The sequence below is a fragment of the Puma concolor genome, chromosome B3 (assembly GCF_028749965.1).
Source record: "Puma concolor isolate L17-30 chromosome B3, mPumCon1.1.hap2, whole genome shotgun sequence".
Classification (NCBI taxonomy): domain Eukaryota; kingdom Metazoa; phylum Chordata; class Mammalia; order Carnivora; family Felidae; genus Puma; species Puma concolor.
The window spans coordinates 104774250-104792727 of record NC_141672.1 but is presented as its reverse complement, the minus strand read 5'-3'; the positions used below and the strand labels follow the sequence as shown (position 1 = coordinate 104792727).

The 18478-nt window shown below is 36.7% G+C and overlaps 1 protein-coding gene across 9 annotated transcripts in view; it reads left to right on the top strand.

Annotated features, from left to right (window-relative positions):
- Positions 1-18478, top strand: part of ICE2 (interactor of little elongation complex ELL subunit 2) — a 63242-nt gene that overhangs the window by 42123 nt on the left and 2641 nt on the right. For 8 of the 9 annotated variants that reach the window (XM_086710835.1, XM_086710836.1, XM_086710831.1 and 5 more), the window contains 3 exons: positions 11170-11254; positions 12851-12901; positions 15906-16164. In XM_086710835.1, coding sequence (XP_086566961.1) covers positions 11170-11254; positions 12851-12901; positions 15906-16164 — 395 coding nt within the window. Of the gene's footprint in view, positions 1-11169; positions 11255-12850; positions 12902-15905; positions 16165-18478 lie in introns of those variants that run through there. The other variant, XR_015252683.1, reaches the window with a different exon arrangement.

The following is an 18478-nucleotide window of genomic DNA, read 5'->3' as shown; positions in this document are numbered from 1 at the left end:
GCTTGTGGTATGTGTATGCTTTTAAGAAATGTTTTCAGTTTAAATTTTGAAAAGTACGGGCATAAAGGTCTTCATTATATCCTCTTCTCTTTTAATGTCTGTAGTACCTATAGTAATTACCACATATTAGTAATAAATTTGAGTTTATATATTACTTCTATTTGACTCATTGGTTTAGAGACCTTTGTCTTAGTGCTTTCTTGTGAATTGGATATATTTTTATTCCATTTATTCCCCTTTATTAACAGAATAGTTCTTTGTTAACATAAATATATATATACTCTTTTGCTACTTGTTTTTTTCTTTTCTCTTTTACTCCTCTTTTAAAGGTTACTCTAGAGGTGTGCCAATACAGTAGCTCCTAGCCACAGGTGACTATTATAAATTTATTAAAATTAAGTAAAACTTAAAATTCAGTTTCTCACTTATACCAGCCATATTTCAAGTGCTTGAAACCTGCATCTGGTCACCATATGGGACAGTGTGTATATTTCCAAGCATCACAAAAAGCTCAATTGGAGAGTGCTACTTTAATAATTTTAACATGCATCCCTGACTTACCTCCATTAAAAAGTACTCTAGTCTTTTCTCAAACAATAGTATTTTATTTTTGTATACATTATTATTAGTATATACTTTTGATATTCATTTACATTTATTCATGTTATTTACCTGATTTACTGCTTTTCTTCTCATATTTTTAAGATTCAAACTAGTGTCATTTTTCCCTGTCTGAAGAATACCCTTTATATTATCTTTATTACAGATATGTTAGTGACAGAGAATCCCAGTTTTTATTCATCTAAAAGGTTTATTATTATTATTATTGTTGTTGTTGTTATGAATTATTTCAACTTTATTCTTGAAAAGTCAGCTGTCCATGTTAATTTTTTGCTCCTTTGAAAGTAACAAGTCTCTTTTCTCTGGCAGACAAAATTTTATCTTCCTCCTGGTTTTGAACAATTTTCCCACAATGTGCTTAGTTTAGATTTTCTTTGTAAATATTCCTTTTGGGGTTCATATTTCTCCTTGAAAATGTGACTTGATGACTTTGAACAATTTTGGAGGGTTCTGTCATTATGTCCCCAACCATCATTGCTTTTCCATTGTCTCTCTTTCTCCTCCAAGGTTTTAGTTGCAGTGTTATTATCTTATTGTAACCCTAATGTCCTATATTTATTTTTCTTTACCTTTCCTTTTGACTCTTCATGCATCATGTTTGATATTTTTTTTCTACTTCATTAATTCCCTCTTCATCTGTCCCTGATACACTATTTAACCCATGACTTGAGTCCTTAATTTCAGTTATTGTATTTTTCAGTTTTAGATTTTCTATTTGGCTCTTTCCTTCTTTCTTTCTTTCTTTCTTTCTTTCTTTCTTTCTTTCTTTCTTTCAGACAGGGACAGAGCTCGTGGGTGAGCAGGGGAGAGGGGCAGAGGAAGGCAAAGGGAATCTTAAGCAGTCTCCACACTCAGTGTGGAGCCTGACACGGGTTTGATCTCATGACCCAGGATCATGACCTAAGCCAGAATCAAGAGTCACCCGCTCAACTGACTGAGGCACCTAGGGGCCCCTGCATTTGCTTCTTTTTTTACAGATTATGGTTTTCTATAGAAATTCTCAATCTTTCCTTTGTCATATTAGGTAAAATTATTTTAAAATCTGTGCCCAGCGCCTCTGTTTTCTAGATTTCTTGTGGATCTTTTCTATTTTCTTTTATGTATTAGTTTCCTAGGACTACTGTAACAAAGTACCACAAAGTAAGTGGCTTAAGACGACAGATATTTCTTGTTCTGGAGGCTAGAAATCCAAAATCAAGGTGTCACTGGATCATCCCTCCGAAACCTGTAGGAGAGAATCCTTCAGAAGATAGAATGCTTTTTGTCATCTGGTATTTGCCAGCAGTTGTTGACATCTTTGGATTGTAGATGCATCACCCTTATCTCTTGTTTCTCTCATCAAAAGGCATCTTCTTCCTGTGTCTCTGTCTTCTTCTTATACAGACACCAGTCACTTGGATTAAAGGCCCACCCTACTCATCTTAATAGGACTTCATCTTAATCTTTAATTATATCTGCTATGATCCTGTTTCCAAGGAAGGTCATGTTCTAAGGTACTGTGGATTAGGGATTCAGCATATCTTTTGTGGGGGACACAATTAATCTCACGTTTCTTTTTTTTTTTCCATGTTATTTCATTGTATGCCAGGCTGTTTTTTATCATGGGCCAGCTGTTATATATGAAAAATTGTAGAGATAATGAGAAAGCTAAAATGTATCTTCCTCTAGACAAGACTACTTAAAGAAAACTTTTTTTTATTTGAGAGAGAGAACATGTGAGTTGGAGAGAGGGGAAGAGAGAGAGAGAGAGAGAGAAAGAGAATCTCAAGCAGGCTCCGCACTCACCATGGAGACCAATGCAAGGCTTGATCCCACCACCCTGGGATCATGACCTGAACTGAAATAAAGAGTCAGATGCTCAACAGACTGAGCCACCCAGATGGCCCTAGACAAGATTACTTGCAATCTACCCTAATTCACTTATAGGGAGTTAGATCATTTAAAGCTTGACTTTGGACCCTAGAAAGTCCAGTCTGTTTCTCACTTACTGCTAAGGTATTGCTATTCGGGGTCCGTGTAGATAGGAGTTGATGTAGCAGGACTGACACTACCAATCATTGGAAAGACCTGTGTAAGGTCTTGTACAAGACCTGTGTAAGGTCTTGGAAAGACCTGTGTAAGACCTTGCAAGGCTGGCTCTTAGCTGATATGTGGGAACTTAGCTAGTAAACCATTCTCTATACTGATAGAAGACTTTGTCTAACTGATAAGGATAGGTCATAGTACCCACACTGTACAGACAATATGGCTTATCTTGAACATCTGCTTTCCTTTGAAAGGTGAATTTTGGTATGTGGTAGGCAGTGGGCACCTACATTATGAACCTCCAATAAAAACCTTGAGTGCTAAATCTCTGATGAGCTTTTCCAATATACAAAAAAAAAAAAAAAAACTTGTTGCTGGAAGAATTAAGGTGCATCCTATGTGACTTCAGTAGGAAGGGACTCTTTGTTTTTTAATTGTGGTAAATATACATATTTTAGAATAACCTAGAATTTACCATCTTAACCATCGTAGTATCCAATTCAGAATACATTTTTAGCGTACAATTCAGTGGTATGAAGTACATTCATTGTGTTATGCAGCCATCACCACTGTCCACTTCCAGAATTTTTTCATCATCCCCAAACAGAAATTCGGGAGAGACTCATAGATTTCAACTGGTTTCCTCTGGACCTCACTCCACCCACCTTTTCCTTTTGGTCATTTTTCTTTTGCTTTGTAACCTTTTGGTGTAATACGTCTTATCCATGAGTACAGCTATATGCTAAATCCTATGAGTTCTTTTAAAGAATCACCAAATCCAGGGACCCCTTTTTACACAAGGTCCCAACTCAGAGTTTAGGTGTTCACTTCATTGATAGATCCCGAAATACAGTTTTGTTCCTCTGATTCTGAAAGACTATTGAAAGCCCTGGTTCATTTCTTAGCCTTTCATTGCTTTTTCCAGAGAAAAGCAACCACAAAGACCAGGCTCACATCTCTAGGTTTCTTTCCTCTAGTTGGCTTCATTTACTCTTTCCCCACACAAATGTATTCCCAATCCCTTTTCCTGGTTGCCACTAGTAAACTTTGTACTTTAATTGTATCGGATGCCCGTCTTTGGGCTTCTTGTTGATTGATCATATCTCAAGCTCCTCAAACAGTATCTGGCACATGGAGATACTCACTTATGTTTAGAATGAATGAGGTTGCCTTTGATTACTGGTTGAAGGAACAGTAAAAGTCAAGGAAAAGGGGAATGGTAAAAAACAAACCTTTGAATTTGTATACTTTGTTCTTTTTGTCCCTAGGTGTGCATAAGATAAGCCACTGGGATGTAGGAAGAGAATATTGTAACTCTTATTTATTTGTTCTCTAAAGAAAAATTAAACATTACTTATATTATTAAGTATGTGGATTAATAAATCGTACTCTGTCTTTATGTTGTCATACAGTCCTGTCACGTATAATACTGAAAATAATCTTCATTATCTCCACATAGCACACCTCTAGAGAGACATTGTATTCAATCCCTTCCTTGTAAACAGCCACCCCAAGAGTTGTGCCGTACAGCATCCTTGGGTATGTTAAGTATGATTTTCTTGCCAAAAATGAAAGATGTTACTTTTTTTAATGTTTATTTATTTTGAGAGAGAGCAGGGGTTAGGCAGAGAAAGAGAGAAAACCCCAAGCTAGTTCCATGGTCAGTGCGGAGTCCAACACGGACTCAAACCCATGAACAATGAGATCATTACCTGAGCCAAAATCAGGAGTTGGTTGCTTAACTGACTGAGCCACCAGGCACCCCAAAGTGTCACTTATTGTAAACAAAAGCAAACAAAAAACTTACATATCTGTATACTTTAAAAACTTGGAATCAGATTAGAAAAAAAAAAAAAGAAACCTCTTTTGAAATCTTCCAGAGAGCCTCAAGGATAGGAATGCAGGCCCTGTCGTAATGTTTGTAAGAAAAACTGGTTAACAACAGGGAAGATGGACTTTAATTAGTAGAATTCAGACAAAGACTTTTGTGTAATTGGTGTATGGTGTTAAAAACAATCACTGTCACTCTTCAGCAAGCCCAGCAATGAGCTATTTGCTGCATTTAGATCTTTGTATCATTGGATCTTTTTTTTAGCTCTCACAGACCTGTAGTAAAATGAATTTAACTTTTTTTTTAAATTTTTTAATGTCTACTTATTTTTGAGAGAGACAGCAAGCAAGCAAGGGAGGGGCAGAGAGAGAGGAAGACACAGAATTTGAAGCAGGCTCCAGGCTTCAGCTGTCAGCACAGAGCCCAATGTGGGGCTTGAACTCACAAACCGCAAGATCATGACCTGAGCTGAAGTCAGATGCTTAACTGACTGAGCCACCCAGGCACCCCAAAATGAATTGAACTTTTAATCCATCCTTCAAATAGTTGTATCACACAGCATTAAACCAAGATTTCTCAAAACAAAGCATAGTTATTCATACATTGTATATTATTTTAACTTTTCCAAAATAATTTGCTCTGTTTTAAGTGCTCTGTTTAAGTTTTTGATATGTGTAGACCACTGCTATAAGCAAAAGAGAAAAGAAAAGTTCAGAATAATTAAGTAACTTATTCATAGATACAGAGTTTTTCAGTTGGCAGGACCAGGATTCATTCAGTTTTTAAGTGTTAATAACTTTGCCATAACACTAAAAAGGCCTACGGAAGAATTGGGGGAGGGAGGTGTAGGTGTTAGATGTAACAAAAGTGAAGTACTTTGTATGTGACAATATTAATCAGTGTAAATTAAAACAACTGATTTTACTGTGTTCTAGAAACTGAATTCTTAAAGTCTTGATTAGAAACTTTCCAAATGCTCATATTCATGCACTCATGCACCACAGTCCTTTCTCAGATGTGGCCTGAGTTTTCCTTTTGACCATTGCTAACCACTCCTCTATTTAACTTAAGCATTTTGTTATTTTTTTCCACATCCAACCCTGTGATCTCAAGATTTTGAGGAAATTTAAGATGATTTTTCCTCAGAAATCAAAATTGGGGAACAGTGCATTAGATCTTTTGGAGAAAACAGTGAGGATAGAGTTTATCTGCATGATTGAGCGATTCAGATAAAACTTACCTTACAAGAAAGACAGTGATATAAGATCGGAGTTACTTTCTTTAACTGAAGAGCACGTTGGTTTGTAGGACATGCGTTCAGTGATTTTCAAATTTGATTGTTCATCAGAATCACAAGTAGGGCTTGTGAGAGTAGAGATTTCTGGCCCTGACTCTATAGTGTCTAACTCAGTAGGGCTGGGAGGGGACCTAAGGCTTACCATTTCTAGCATGTTTTCCGGTGCTGCTGCTGTTGCTGGTCTGGGGACTGCCCCTTGAGAACCACTTCTGTATCTCATAGTCTCTTTTTCAGGTAGAATAAATGTACTGTTTTTTTTTTTGTTTTTTTTGTTTTTTTTGTTTTTTAATATATGTCTGCTTCTTTACCATGAACAAGTTCTCTTCTCCTCAATTGTAGTATTTTTTTTATCCTCAAACCCCATAAAAACATTAAGAGTTACTCCTTAAAGAAAATTCCTGAAGTAATCTTACCACTTGTGTATCTACCTTCTAATCCTTTTTATATATCAGTTCTATATAAATGACAAAAGACAGGCCTGTGAATTTGCAGTTTTAAGATACACCAGTTTCAGTTACTTTGGTATATTTACTGTAACTAATCGTATAAACTCCAGACTTCACTGCTGACTCTCCAGTCCACACAGACGCACATCATGACCAGTGACCGGTTATGTCACATTTTCCAGTCTGTCAGTGGTCACTGTGTACCTGTGTCCCGAGTTCACACACAGAAAACAAAGTGTGTCGTTGTGTTCCTTCCTTGCCTCCCAGTGATAAACTCATGACATTTTACAAAAGTGGATAATCACACAGATAGTTGGCCGACCACGATTAAAGCACAGCCAAGAAATATACAGCGATACTGCTGGAAGTACAGTTGGAATTGAACAGAAGTGGGGTTGCAGGAGAAATAGCCAACCGTGGGAATGTCGGCACCGCTGCTGTTCAAGAGACCACAGATGTGTCGCCACGGGAATGAAGTGAAGGCCAACTTAGGGACACAAATGAGGAAAGTGGTTGTGACGTAAAGGGTGAAAAAGTGACACCAGCATAAGATTTTACATTAAAGGAACTCTTGGAGATGTTTCCTGACATCAGAAGTATAGAGGATACAATGTTGGAAGCTGATCCTAACTTAGAAAGGAGTATGACAGTTCACAGCATAGAAGAGATGCTTGCTTTCTATCATAAGTTGTACCAAAATAAGGTGACAAGCAGTGTTCAAACTGCTCTTGATAAGTTCTCTATAAATAAAATAATCTTCAGTGTTTGTTATGTTGTAAATTCCAATATATAAATAAATATTAATTTTACTATCTTTTTCATTTCCCTAAACATTTACAATTGATGGGGAATTCATAATGTTTTGACAAAAAGTTTTTTTTTTTTTTTTTAATTTTTTTTTTAACGTTTACTTATTTTTTTGGGACAGAGAGAGACAGAGCATGAACGGGGGAGGGGCAGAGAGAGAGGGAGACACAGAATCAGAAACAGGCTCCAGGCTCTGAGCCATCAGCCCAGAGCCCGACGCGGGGCTCGAACTCACAGACCGCGAGATCGTGACCTGGCTGAAGTCGGACGCTTAACCGACTGCGCCACCCAGGCGCCCCGACAAAAAGTTTTAATGGTTATGGAACAACTGTATTTTTCCAGCTGATCATTAAAATTGCTTGCATGGTTTCAGTTTGTATGGTTATTTTTATCATCCCATACTGCATGCAAAGCAAAGATTGCCTGTGTGTATGTATGTATGCATGTATAGGTGTGTTTGAATATATGTATGATTTGATGCATGTATAGAAAGCCTTTAGTTGTATTACACAAAGGCTTTATTTGTACTCTGTAAAGCAATTTTTCCCACCTTTGGATAGCCCAGCCTTCCTCGGCTGCCCCAAGGGCTGAGGAGATAAATATCTCAAGTACACAGGAGTCATTTGAGGCCCACAGGTGAAAATGCTCAAATATTGAGAGAATTGTAAACTCCTTGAAGAAGTAGGGCTCCTAGCACTTAGTCTGGCCTTCTCTATAGAGTTATCTTTGACCATATTTGACATATACTATATTTTTTACTGAGATTTCTTGAAAAAGATATGACTTATTAATCTTCTCAAAGGCATATTTAGTAAATGTCTAAATATATTTTATTATATTTAATACTCCCTTTCTGCAGTTATTAAAGCAGTTATTAGAAATGCCACTGTATAATGAGTGTTAGAAATGCAGAGTTGAAACTAAAACTTGGCATAGGAAATAACAAATGGACGTGGGACAAATGGATTCATTGTTTTAAGGTAGAGCATCTGATAAAAATGTTTCTAATTCTTTTTATGAGCACAAAGCAAATGAAAGGGAGCTATATATAAAAATGACGTGCACTTTTTGTTGTCCCAGTGATTGACGTCAGCTTCCCAGGTAATGTGTTTTGATAACTAAATATTGCAAGTTAAAAAATAAAGACAAAAAGTGATATTTTCAGCATTGATGAGTGTTACATTCTTGTCATACTAATTGATGTTTTTAACTCTGGTACAAAGCATGGTTTTTGTATTGACTTGATTTCGTAACATTTAACTCAGGGCTATCTTTAAATTTTTTTTTTTTTTTTTTTTTTTACATTTTATTTATTTTTGATAGAGACAGAGCACAAGTCGGGGAGGGGCAGAGAGAGAGGGAGACACAGAATCCGAAGCAGGCTCCAGGGTCTGAGCTGGCAACACAGAGCCCGATGCGGGGCTTGAACTCAAAAACCGTGAGCTCATGACCTGAGCCGAAGTCGGATGCTTACCAACTGAGTCACCCAGGTGCCCCCAACTGAGTCACCCAGGTGCCCCCAGGGCTATCTTTTATATCATTCTTCCTTGGTACATTTTATTTATTTATTTATTTATTTATTTATTTATTTATTTATTTATTTTTAATTAAATTTTATTATTTTTAATTTACATCCAAATTAACATAAAGTGCAACAGTGATTTCAGGAGTATATTCCTTAGTGCCACTTACCCATTTAGCCCATCCCCCATCCCACACCCCTGCCAGTAACCCTCTGTTTGTTCTCCATATTTAAGAGTCTCTTATGTTTTGTCCCCCCTCCCTGTTTTTATATTATTTTTGTTTCCCTTCCCTTATGTTCATCTGTGTTGTCTCTTAAAGTCCTCATATGAGTTAAGTCCTATGATATTTGTCTTTCTCTGACTAATTTCTCTTAGCATAAATACCCTCCACTTCCATCTACATAATTGCAAATGGCAAGATTTCATTCTTTTTGATTGCCGAGTAACACTCCATTGTATATATATACCACATCTTTTTTTTTTTTAATTTTTTTAAAATGTTTTTATTTATTTTTGAAGGAGAGACAGAGCATGAGCAAGGGAGGAGCAGAGAGAGAGGGAGACGTAGAATTTGAAGCAGGCTTTCAGGCTCTAAGCTGTCAGCACAGAGCCCGATGCGGGGCTCAAACTCACGAACTGTGAGATCATGACCTGAGCTGAAGTCAGACGCTTAACTGACTGAGCCACCCAGGCGCCCCTGCACATCTTCTTTATCCATCCATCCATCAATGGACATTTGGGCTCTTTCCATACTCTGGCTATTGCTGATAGTGCTGCTATAAACATGGGGGTGCATGTGTCCCTCCGAAACACACCTGTATCCCTTGGATAAATACCTAGTAGTGCAGTTTTTGGGTCATAGGGTAGTTCTACTTTTAGTTTTTTGAGGAACCTCCATACTGTTTTCCAGAGTGGCTGCACCAGCTTGCATTCCCATTCCTTGGTACATTTTAAAACCTAAGTGTCCGTCTCAACCTATTTTGTTGTATAAGGTACATGTTACTTTTTAAAATGGAAGTGTTGTCTTTTGCTACGTTGTTTCTTAGAATTCTGGAATTATGTCATACTTGTAAGAAAGTAGGACCTTAAGCAGAGTTTGTTGTTGTTTTTTTTAACCATGGGGAATCTTATGGTGTGCTTCAATAGCCAGACTTTTTTAAGCTTTATTGCAGTATAATTGACAAATCAGGTTGTAAGATATTTAAAGTGTACATCATGATGATTTGATATACGTGTACACTGTGAAAGGATTCTTCCCTTTGATGATTTACATTTAAGTTCTACTCTCTTAGCAGATTTCAATCATACAGTATAGTGTTATCATCTATAGTCACCGCACTACATACTGGATTCTCAGACTGTGTGGTTGAAAGTTTGTACCATTTTACCACCTCTGTCTATTCCTTCCTCCCCCAGCCCTTGGAAACCACTTTCCTACTCTGTTTCTATGAGTTTGACTTTTATTTTTAGACTCCACATAATATTTTCTTTTTCATTCTTATTTTCCGTAACATAATGCCCTTAAGTCTATCTATATTGTTGTAAACAGAATTTCCTTCTTTCTCATGGCTAATATTCCATTTTTTATGTATACCACATTTTTTTTTATTTTAAATTTAAATTTTTTTTTTCAACGTTTATTTTTATTTTTGGGACAGAGAGAGACAGAGCATGAACGGGGGAGGGGCAGAGAGAGAGGGAGACACAGAATCGGAAACAGGCTCCAGGCTCTGAGCCATCAGCCCAGAGCCCGACGCGGGGCTCGAACTCCCGGACCGCGAGATCATGACCTGGCTGAAGTCGGACGCTCAACCGACTGCGCCACCCAGGCGCCCCTATGTATACCACATTTTTATCCATTCATCCGTTGATGTATGCTTAGGTTGATTCCATATGTTGGCTGTTGTGAATAATTAAGCTGGATTTTTATAATCTAATTCTTATCTTAACAATCAGGTGTGTGTTAGAGATGTGGAGAACATACCCAAACTATAAATCTGACTATCCACTTACTTTGATAATAGGTACATATTTCTCTAAAAATTTAATCTCTATGAAAATGCAACGTTAATAGGAAATAGAAACACCAATATTTTAAGTTAGGGTTTTTTTTTAATTTTATTTATTTTGAGAGAAAAAGAGGGTGTGCACGAGCAGGGGAGGGGCAGAGACAGAAGGAGACAGGGAATCCCAAGCAGACTCAACACTGTCAGCACAGAACCTGACATGGGGCTTGATCTAATGAACCCTGAGATCATGACCTGATCTGAAAACAGGAGTCAGACGCTTAACCAACTGAGTCACCCAGGCCCCTTATCAGTTGTTACTCTTAAATTTGGGACTTAGAGGTTAGTTTTTGGTGTGCATATGTGTAAACTTTTCTATATTCAGCAAACATTTTACGATTAATATCTATTTCTTTTATAATCTGACTTTAGTGTCATTTTAAAATGCAGCTTTACTTAATAAACTTAATAAAATGTATAATTCTCTTTTAGAACGTAAAGTTCCTGTTACAGGGGTTACATTTTTGTAAAAACATCTTTAAGGAGACTGGATAACTTTTTTTTGTTTTTCAGTACTGCAATTGTTCTTTTTAAGTTTGATATTTTATTTTAGGACATATTGATGCATTTACTTCAAAGCTTTTTCTGCTAGAAGAAATTACCTCAGAAGAATTAAAAGAAAAACTCTCAGCACTCAAGTAAGAAAGTTTACTTTGTGGTGGGATTTTAAAAACTTGTTAATATGATCACTAATTTTCATTTATCTCTAAATATTGGTTAAATTTAAATCATTTATTTTCAAGACTTTTATACCTTTTATACATTGAGGCTTCCCCTGACCCAGCTTGTGTTCCATCTGTATTAATCATCTGCATTTTCCAGTTAAATGGAATACCAGTGGTTCCAGTCTTTCTACTTCAGACAGAGAAGGCTAGAGGGAGGGTAGTAGCCCAGCATCTGGGAAGTGCATGAGAGCACACGTCACTCCTTTTCAGGGATGGGAAAGAACAGTACAGTCCTAGACTCTTAGCTCCAAGCTTTCTGTTTAGACATCCCGACTTCTAAAAGTTTCCCCTGTGCCACGGATGACTGTACATCAGATTGAAATGAGTTTATTGTGCTCAGGACTCCATGTACCAAAATGCAAAGGAACATAACTTAAGAACGTTATCTAATTTGTATGTCACAGTTCTCGAGAAAAGACTGGTGGTAGTATTATCCCCATTTTACATGTTGGGAAGCTGGGCCTTAGAGTGATTTGCTCCAGAGCACACAGCCAAGCTAGAGTGATAACCTTGGTAGTGAAGATGTTTGATTCACCAGTAGGATAAGCACTGTCCTGACTTAGACTGGTTGCAGAGTTCCAGCTTTGGGACTTGACACAATTTTTGAAGGATTTCAGATTCAGTCTTGAATTCTCTGCTTGTTCTCAAAAATGTCCACTTCTATTATAAGGACTACCTCTTTTGAGGGGTAATTTTTTTTCTTTACATGAATAAAAAATGTTTTCCATGCATTACTCACTGCCTGCCCCACCATTCCCAATGAAACCTATTTTTAAATAAATAGTTGAGGAATGAATTTAGGTCTAGAAAAGACACAAAAGAAATATATTTCATTTCCCTTTAACTATCCTGTCGCCACTCAGTGGCTTCTCTGGCATCACACATTTAAAATACCTCTCAGTTACTTTGGAAGCTAATTCACCACCTTCTCTAAAAGGCAAGCTCTTTGCAGATTAGTTCTGCTGAAGACTTCTGAATATTTTTAAAGTTTATAATTTGAATATAAAATTGTGATCTCTTTACATCTGATTCACACAGGTCAAATACTTTATGATTGTGAAGAGAAATCAGGAAATGGCAAAAATTAAGTAAATTTTTAAGTCTTTTAAAACTTTTTTTTTAACGTTTATTTATTTTTGAGACAGAGAGAGAGAGACAGAGCATGAACGGGGAAGGGGCAGAGAGAGAGGGAGACACAGAATCGGAAGCAGGCTCCAGGCTCTGAGCCGTCAGCCCAGAGCCCGACGCGGGGCTCGAACTCACGGACCACGAGATTGTGACCTGAGCTGAAGTCGGACGCTTAACCGACTGAGCCACCCAGGCGCCCCAAGTCTTTTAATTTAATCATATTTTTGGCATTCTCTATTTTCTATTATTTTATGGGTTTTGTTTTTTTTTTTTTTTTTTGCTTTGTTAATGAGGGTATTTCTCTTTCTGAGAAGCCACAATTGTTAAGAATACCTTTTTTTTTTAACATTTAACTTTACATGAATTTCTTCTGTTTAATAGGATTTCAAGTTTATTTAACATCCTCCAACACATTCTAAAGAAATTGAGTAGGTAAGTATTTTTTGGACATTTTGCGTTGATATGTATGATTTTCTTGGGTGAAAATTCGTAGAAACTTGGAATATAGACTATTAGGGGTAGATTAAAAAAAAAAACAGAAATGCAACATTTATTCTATTTTGTCAAGATTTAAATTATGAAAATATAAATAAAAGGATAATATAATAGTACCCAGCTTACTAGTAAATAAACATTTTTCTGTAAGGCTCTGTTGTGTTGGTTTCCTGTTGTCACTGTAACAAATTACCACAAATTTACTGGTTTAAAACAGCGCAGACTTACTCTTCTACAGTTTTGGAGGTCACAAATCCAAAATCATTTTCACTGGTCTAAAATCATGTCAGCAGAACTGATTCTTTTTGGAGGTTCTGGGGTCATAGTCATATTCCTTGATTTGTGGCCTCTTTCTCCATCTTCAAAGTGCATCATTCACATTTCTGCTTCCTTTGTCACATTGCACCTTAATCACATTTGGAAAGCCATTGAAGGTAACATTCCAAAGTTCTGGAGATTAAGATGTGGATATTCTGGTGGCCATTAAGGAGCGTAGCCTAGCTATATTGCTTATATATTCAGGATAAGGAAGCAACATAGAGCTGGTGTTCAAAACTCAGTAAGTCCAGAGAAATCTTGAATATAGATTCCCCACCTGAGTATTTTTATCAGACTGTTTCATTATGTGAACCTTTGCATTCCTGTTATGCCCTTACTAAAGATAAACTAAAAAACAATTCAAGAGTCTGAACTAAAAGTGAAAAAATCTCAAACTTCTGAGTCTTCTACTTATTATGCAACTTATTATGTTAGTTTCCTTATTTATAAAATGATGGTGTTGAGTTTATTAATTTCGTAGGTACTGTTCAGTTCTGTGATTCTGTGGCAGAAATTTTATTTTGTGTACTGGGTTCTTCATGTGAAGCACAGTACTTATACATGACATTTGTCAGATGCTTTTTGAAATTTTATTATCGATATCTTAGTTTGTGTATTCATTTCCTACTGCAGCTATAGCAAATTCCCACAAAGTTCATGTTGTAAAACAATACAAATTTATTATCTTTCAATTCTGTTAAGTCTAACAGGTCTGCTGGGCTAAAATCAAGGTGTCAGCCAGAGTGATTTTTTTTTTTTTTTTTTTTTTTTTTTTTCTGTAGACTCTGGGTATGATCTCTTTCCTGGACATTTGTGAATTCTAGAGGCCACCTGTATTCCTTGGCTTGTTGACCTCTTCCTTTTTCAAAGTTTCAAAGGCAGGTTAAGACCTCACATCACATTGTTCTGACTTCTTCATAGTTGTATCTCCCCGCTGAGTCCCTTCTGCCTCCCTATTCTACATTGAAGGACTCTTCTGATTACGTTGGGCCCACTAACATAATCCAGGAAAATCTTACCATTTTAAAATCAGATTAGAACTTTAATTCCATCTTAGTTCTGCTTTGCCAGGTAATGTAATATATTCACAGACTCTAGGGTTTAAGGTATAGGCATCTTTGGGAGGTCATTGTTCTGCCTACCATGGTTAGTACCCATCCATGTACATTGCACTGTATGGTGCTTTGAAGACACTCTTCTTGAAGTATCCCATTAATGGGAACAGGGCACCTGGGTGGCTCAGTCGGTTAAGCATCCGACATCAGCTCAGGTCATGATCTCATGGCTCATGAGTGTGAGCCCTGCGTCAGGCTCTGTGCTGACAGCTCAGAACGATTCTGTGTCTCTGTTTCTTTCTGCTCCTTCCCTCCTTGCACTCTGTGTCAAAAGTAAACATTAAAATTGTTTTTTTTAATTTCTAAAAAGAAATTAATGGAACATAACTTACCAAGTTTGTAGGCAGATGCATTTAACTAAAGTATGATTAATCCTTATTTTAAATGATATGGGAAATAGCTGATGTTCTAGCACCTTTGAGCTAGAGGAATATAAAATCCCAAGAAAGCACAGGATGTTAATCATAGCCTTTTGGCTCTTTATGTTGATATACTGAATTCCTTAAAGCTTTCTAAGGAGACAAGGAAAATGTAGATTTGTTGTTTGATAGAAGTGATTATTGTAATGGTAGAGAATCATAATTAAGGTCATGGCCTATGGAGTTCAACCCCCTGAGTGTATATCTAAGCCCTGCACTCAGAACTTTGGGCAGATTGTTTAGTGTCTCTAATTTCTATTTAGCTCTAATATGGGGTGAATAATTAAAATTATGCCTTAAAGAATTGTTGTTGAGAATTCAATAGTAAAATGGTTTTTAAGCAGTGTAATAGTTAGCTCATGATAAACATTCATACCTATCAGCTGCTGCTGTTATTTTTTTTCTAATAGCACCTCATATTTTGTGATTGTTCCATTTTTTTCCTTCCACTTTCTTTTAAACTATATCATATTCACTTCTATATCTCTTAATCTTTATATTACTGGATACAAAGCAGGTTCTGTGTTTGTTGTGTATGTACACTCCTGAAATGGTTTTCATTATATGTTATCCATGGATTAGAGAATTAGACTGTTTCCCATTAAATTACCAAACACTTAAAAATTGATCGAGATAACAGTAAAAAGAAAGTAATTATATATCCTGAACTTTGAAATAAGAATTAAAATAATTTCCTAAAGGTGGCTTAGTCGGTTAAGCGTCCAACATCGGCTCAGGTCATGATCTCACAGTCCATGAGTTCGAGTCCCGCGTCGGGCTCTGTGCTGACAGCTCAAAGCCTGGAGACTGCTTTGGATTCTGTGTCTCCCTCTCTCTCTGCCCCTCCCCCACTCACGCTCTGTCTCTGCCTCTCAAAAATAAAGAAATGTAATAAAAAAAAATTGCCTAAAAATCATGAAAATAGTCAAAAATAAGACTTACTAAAAGTTATTTGGTCATAGAAGTGTTTTTAGAGGTGGTATTCCCTTCCCATAATTGTTTTCAATTTTACTAATAGATCATGATTGAGAAAATGCTGTTGAAATTGACACAGTGAGCCAATGAGTTGTATTTCCTTGTATGATTTAGCTTGCAGGAGGGTTCCTACTTGTTGTCTCACGCAGCAGAAGATTCTTCACTCCTGATCTACAAGACATCTGATGGAAAAGTTACTAGGACAGCCTACAATTTACATAAAACACATTGCAGCCTTCCTGGTGTACCTTCCAGTCTCTCAGTTCCCTGGGTCCCTTTAGATCCCAGTCTGTTACTACCATATCATATCCATCATGGAAGAATACCTTGTACTTTTCCACCTAAATCACTAGGTCCCACACCACAACAAAAGGTAAGATCTTTTTGGCAATTAAATGTTCCATTAGGTTGTTTATCTGTTCATTGACAGTACAGTATTTTAACATCCTGTCCACATTTGCTACATTAATCGCAATATCATTCTAAAAACTGTTTTCATAAGAGTAGATAAAGTTTTATGCTTTACTGAGTCCATTTATTATCAGTGGAAGTTTCTATTTTTGTAAGGTTTATAAGTCAACTAAAGAAAATTCTAATAGCTTGTCCAGTGGGAGCATCCACCTAGTTAAATCCCTGTGTTCCTATGAAAAGCAAAGTTACATTTTTTCTGATTTTTATTTATTTATACTGTTTGATATCATTAAATATTTGAGACAATTTGCAGAAGAATATATACGATAAAATTACGGTGGTACAATTGAAAATTGATAAGTAGGGGGCGCCTGGGTGGCGCAGTCGGTTAAGCGTCCGACTTCAGCCAGGTCACGATCTCGCGGTCCGTGAGTTCGAGCCCCGCGTCAGACTCTGGGCTGATGGCTCAGAGCCTGGAGCCTGTTTCCGATTCTGTGTCTCCCTCTCTCTCTGCCCCTCCCCCGTTCATGCTCTGTCTCTCTCTGTCCCAAAAATAAATAAACATTGAAAAAAAATTTAAAAAAAAAAAAAAAAAAAGAAAATTGATAAGTAGGGTATAGAAAAATAGAAAAGCAAGTGTTAGCCATTAGTGAATGCAGCACCTTATTAAATGTACGCTGAACTGTTAAGGACTAAATTGTGTTTACAAAGTATTGTATAACTCCATATTTATTGAGTTATAATTAACATTACTCTCTTTGTAGAATCCTTCCTGGAAATACCAGTTGAATGACTTTTCCCTGTCTGAAACTTTTGTAAAGCCATGGCTAGAGAAACTCTTCACCATGTCACTCATTCTTTATATCATTTAAGATACTCCAGTTTGGGTTTAGTTGTAGGAAGAGTTTTGTTCTGTACAAGTGGATCTGAATGTTCAGGAAGTAAAAACTGAGTGTATTTTCCTTCCCTGCTGCCAAAAATCTTTGAGTCAAAATTATTGTCTGAGTTCCATAATCTTACCAGTATATGTGTCCTGGAACAGCTATCAGTTACATATTCTATGGATATTTTCTCTCCCCCCCCCCCCCCGCCATGGTATATTAATCTGTGTTTTCAAATCCTTTTAGAAATGGCTGGAATGCAAATATTGAGGATCTTTTTTATAATTTAGAGTAATGATGTTGTTTATATTTTTCAGTTCTTTACCCTAATGTTACTGTATGGGAAGATCTTTTTAGAAATGAGAACTCCTTGCTCATTCTTAGCTAACTCTGGCCATGAAAACATAAATATGGTTAACTAGTTGCTATAAGTGAAAGAATGGATAAAGTTAACATTTTAAATCATTTTGTCTACAGTTCTGGTTTGTTATTTCCAGTTTAAATTTCATTTGACTAGTGATTTTTATAACTTCCTAAGGCAAAATTTTCTTCACCAACTTAAATCTAATTGAAAACTACTTTTGAAAGATTTATGTTCTTTCAAGGATAAAGATTTCCATTTCATTTGGAAGTCCTGATTATAGTGTCTCACCTGTGACATACAATTCTCTATGGGGGTAACTTATTCCTTTTTGGTTTAATACTTCAATACGATTCCATATGTTCAGGGTTTGGCCATATAAATACAAAAGTAAACAGTTCACTTATATGTATATGACCGAGTAGTTGCTGGTTTGTATTTTTTAAGACACTTCATGTATTCAGTGCCAAGGACAAACCCTTAGTGAGATTATCTAAGACGCAGCTGTTAGGTCCAGTTAGATAATTAATGCTTGGTTTGATATGTTTTCAAGTCCTTGAAAGTTTTTGGTCATCTCTTACACATCTCGCTACAATCTAGCTTTATGTCTGGTGGGAATTACCTGACCTTCCTCCCTTACTTCCTCCTAACCAGGCCATGGGAATGGGACTCCAAGTCAAGGTAAGCAGACAGGGTTTCTAGCCTTAGCAGCAATAGGAAAACACTAAAGCTTCAGGAAACCTAAGGATGTAACACCCTACATGAAACAAAAATCATCCACATATTTAATGGTGTAAAAACTCATATAACAAATATTCCTGTCTCTGATACAATCCTTTAGTCCCTAGTCCACTTGCAGTTCTCATCTTTGTGTAGTGCCTTAAGTACTAACCCTGAGAGATACCACAGTGGAGTCTTTATCTGCCTCTTGCTTCATGGAGGAGCGCTTCATAGGAAGATTCCCCTTGCTTCCTATGCCACTCCTGACTTTTTCCACTTCCAGTACTTTTGCAGAGGCTCTGTGCCCATCCCTT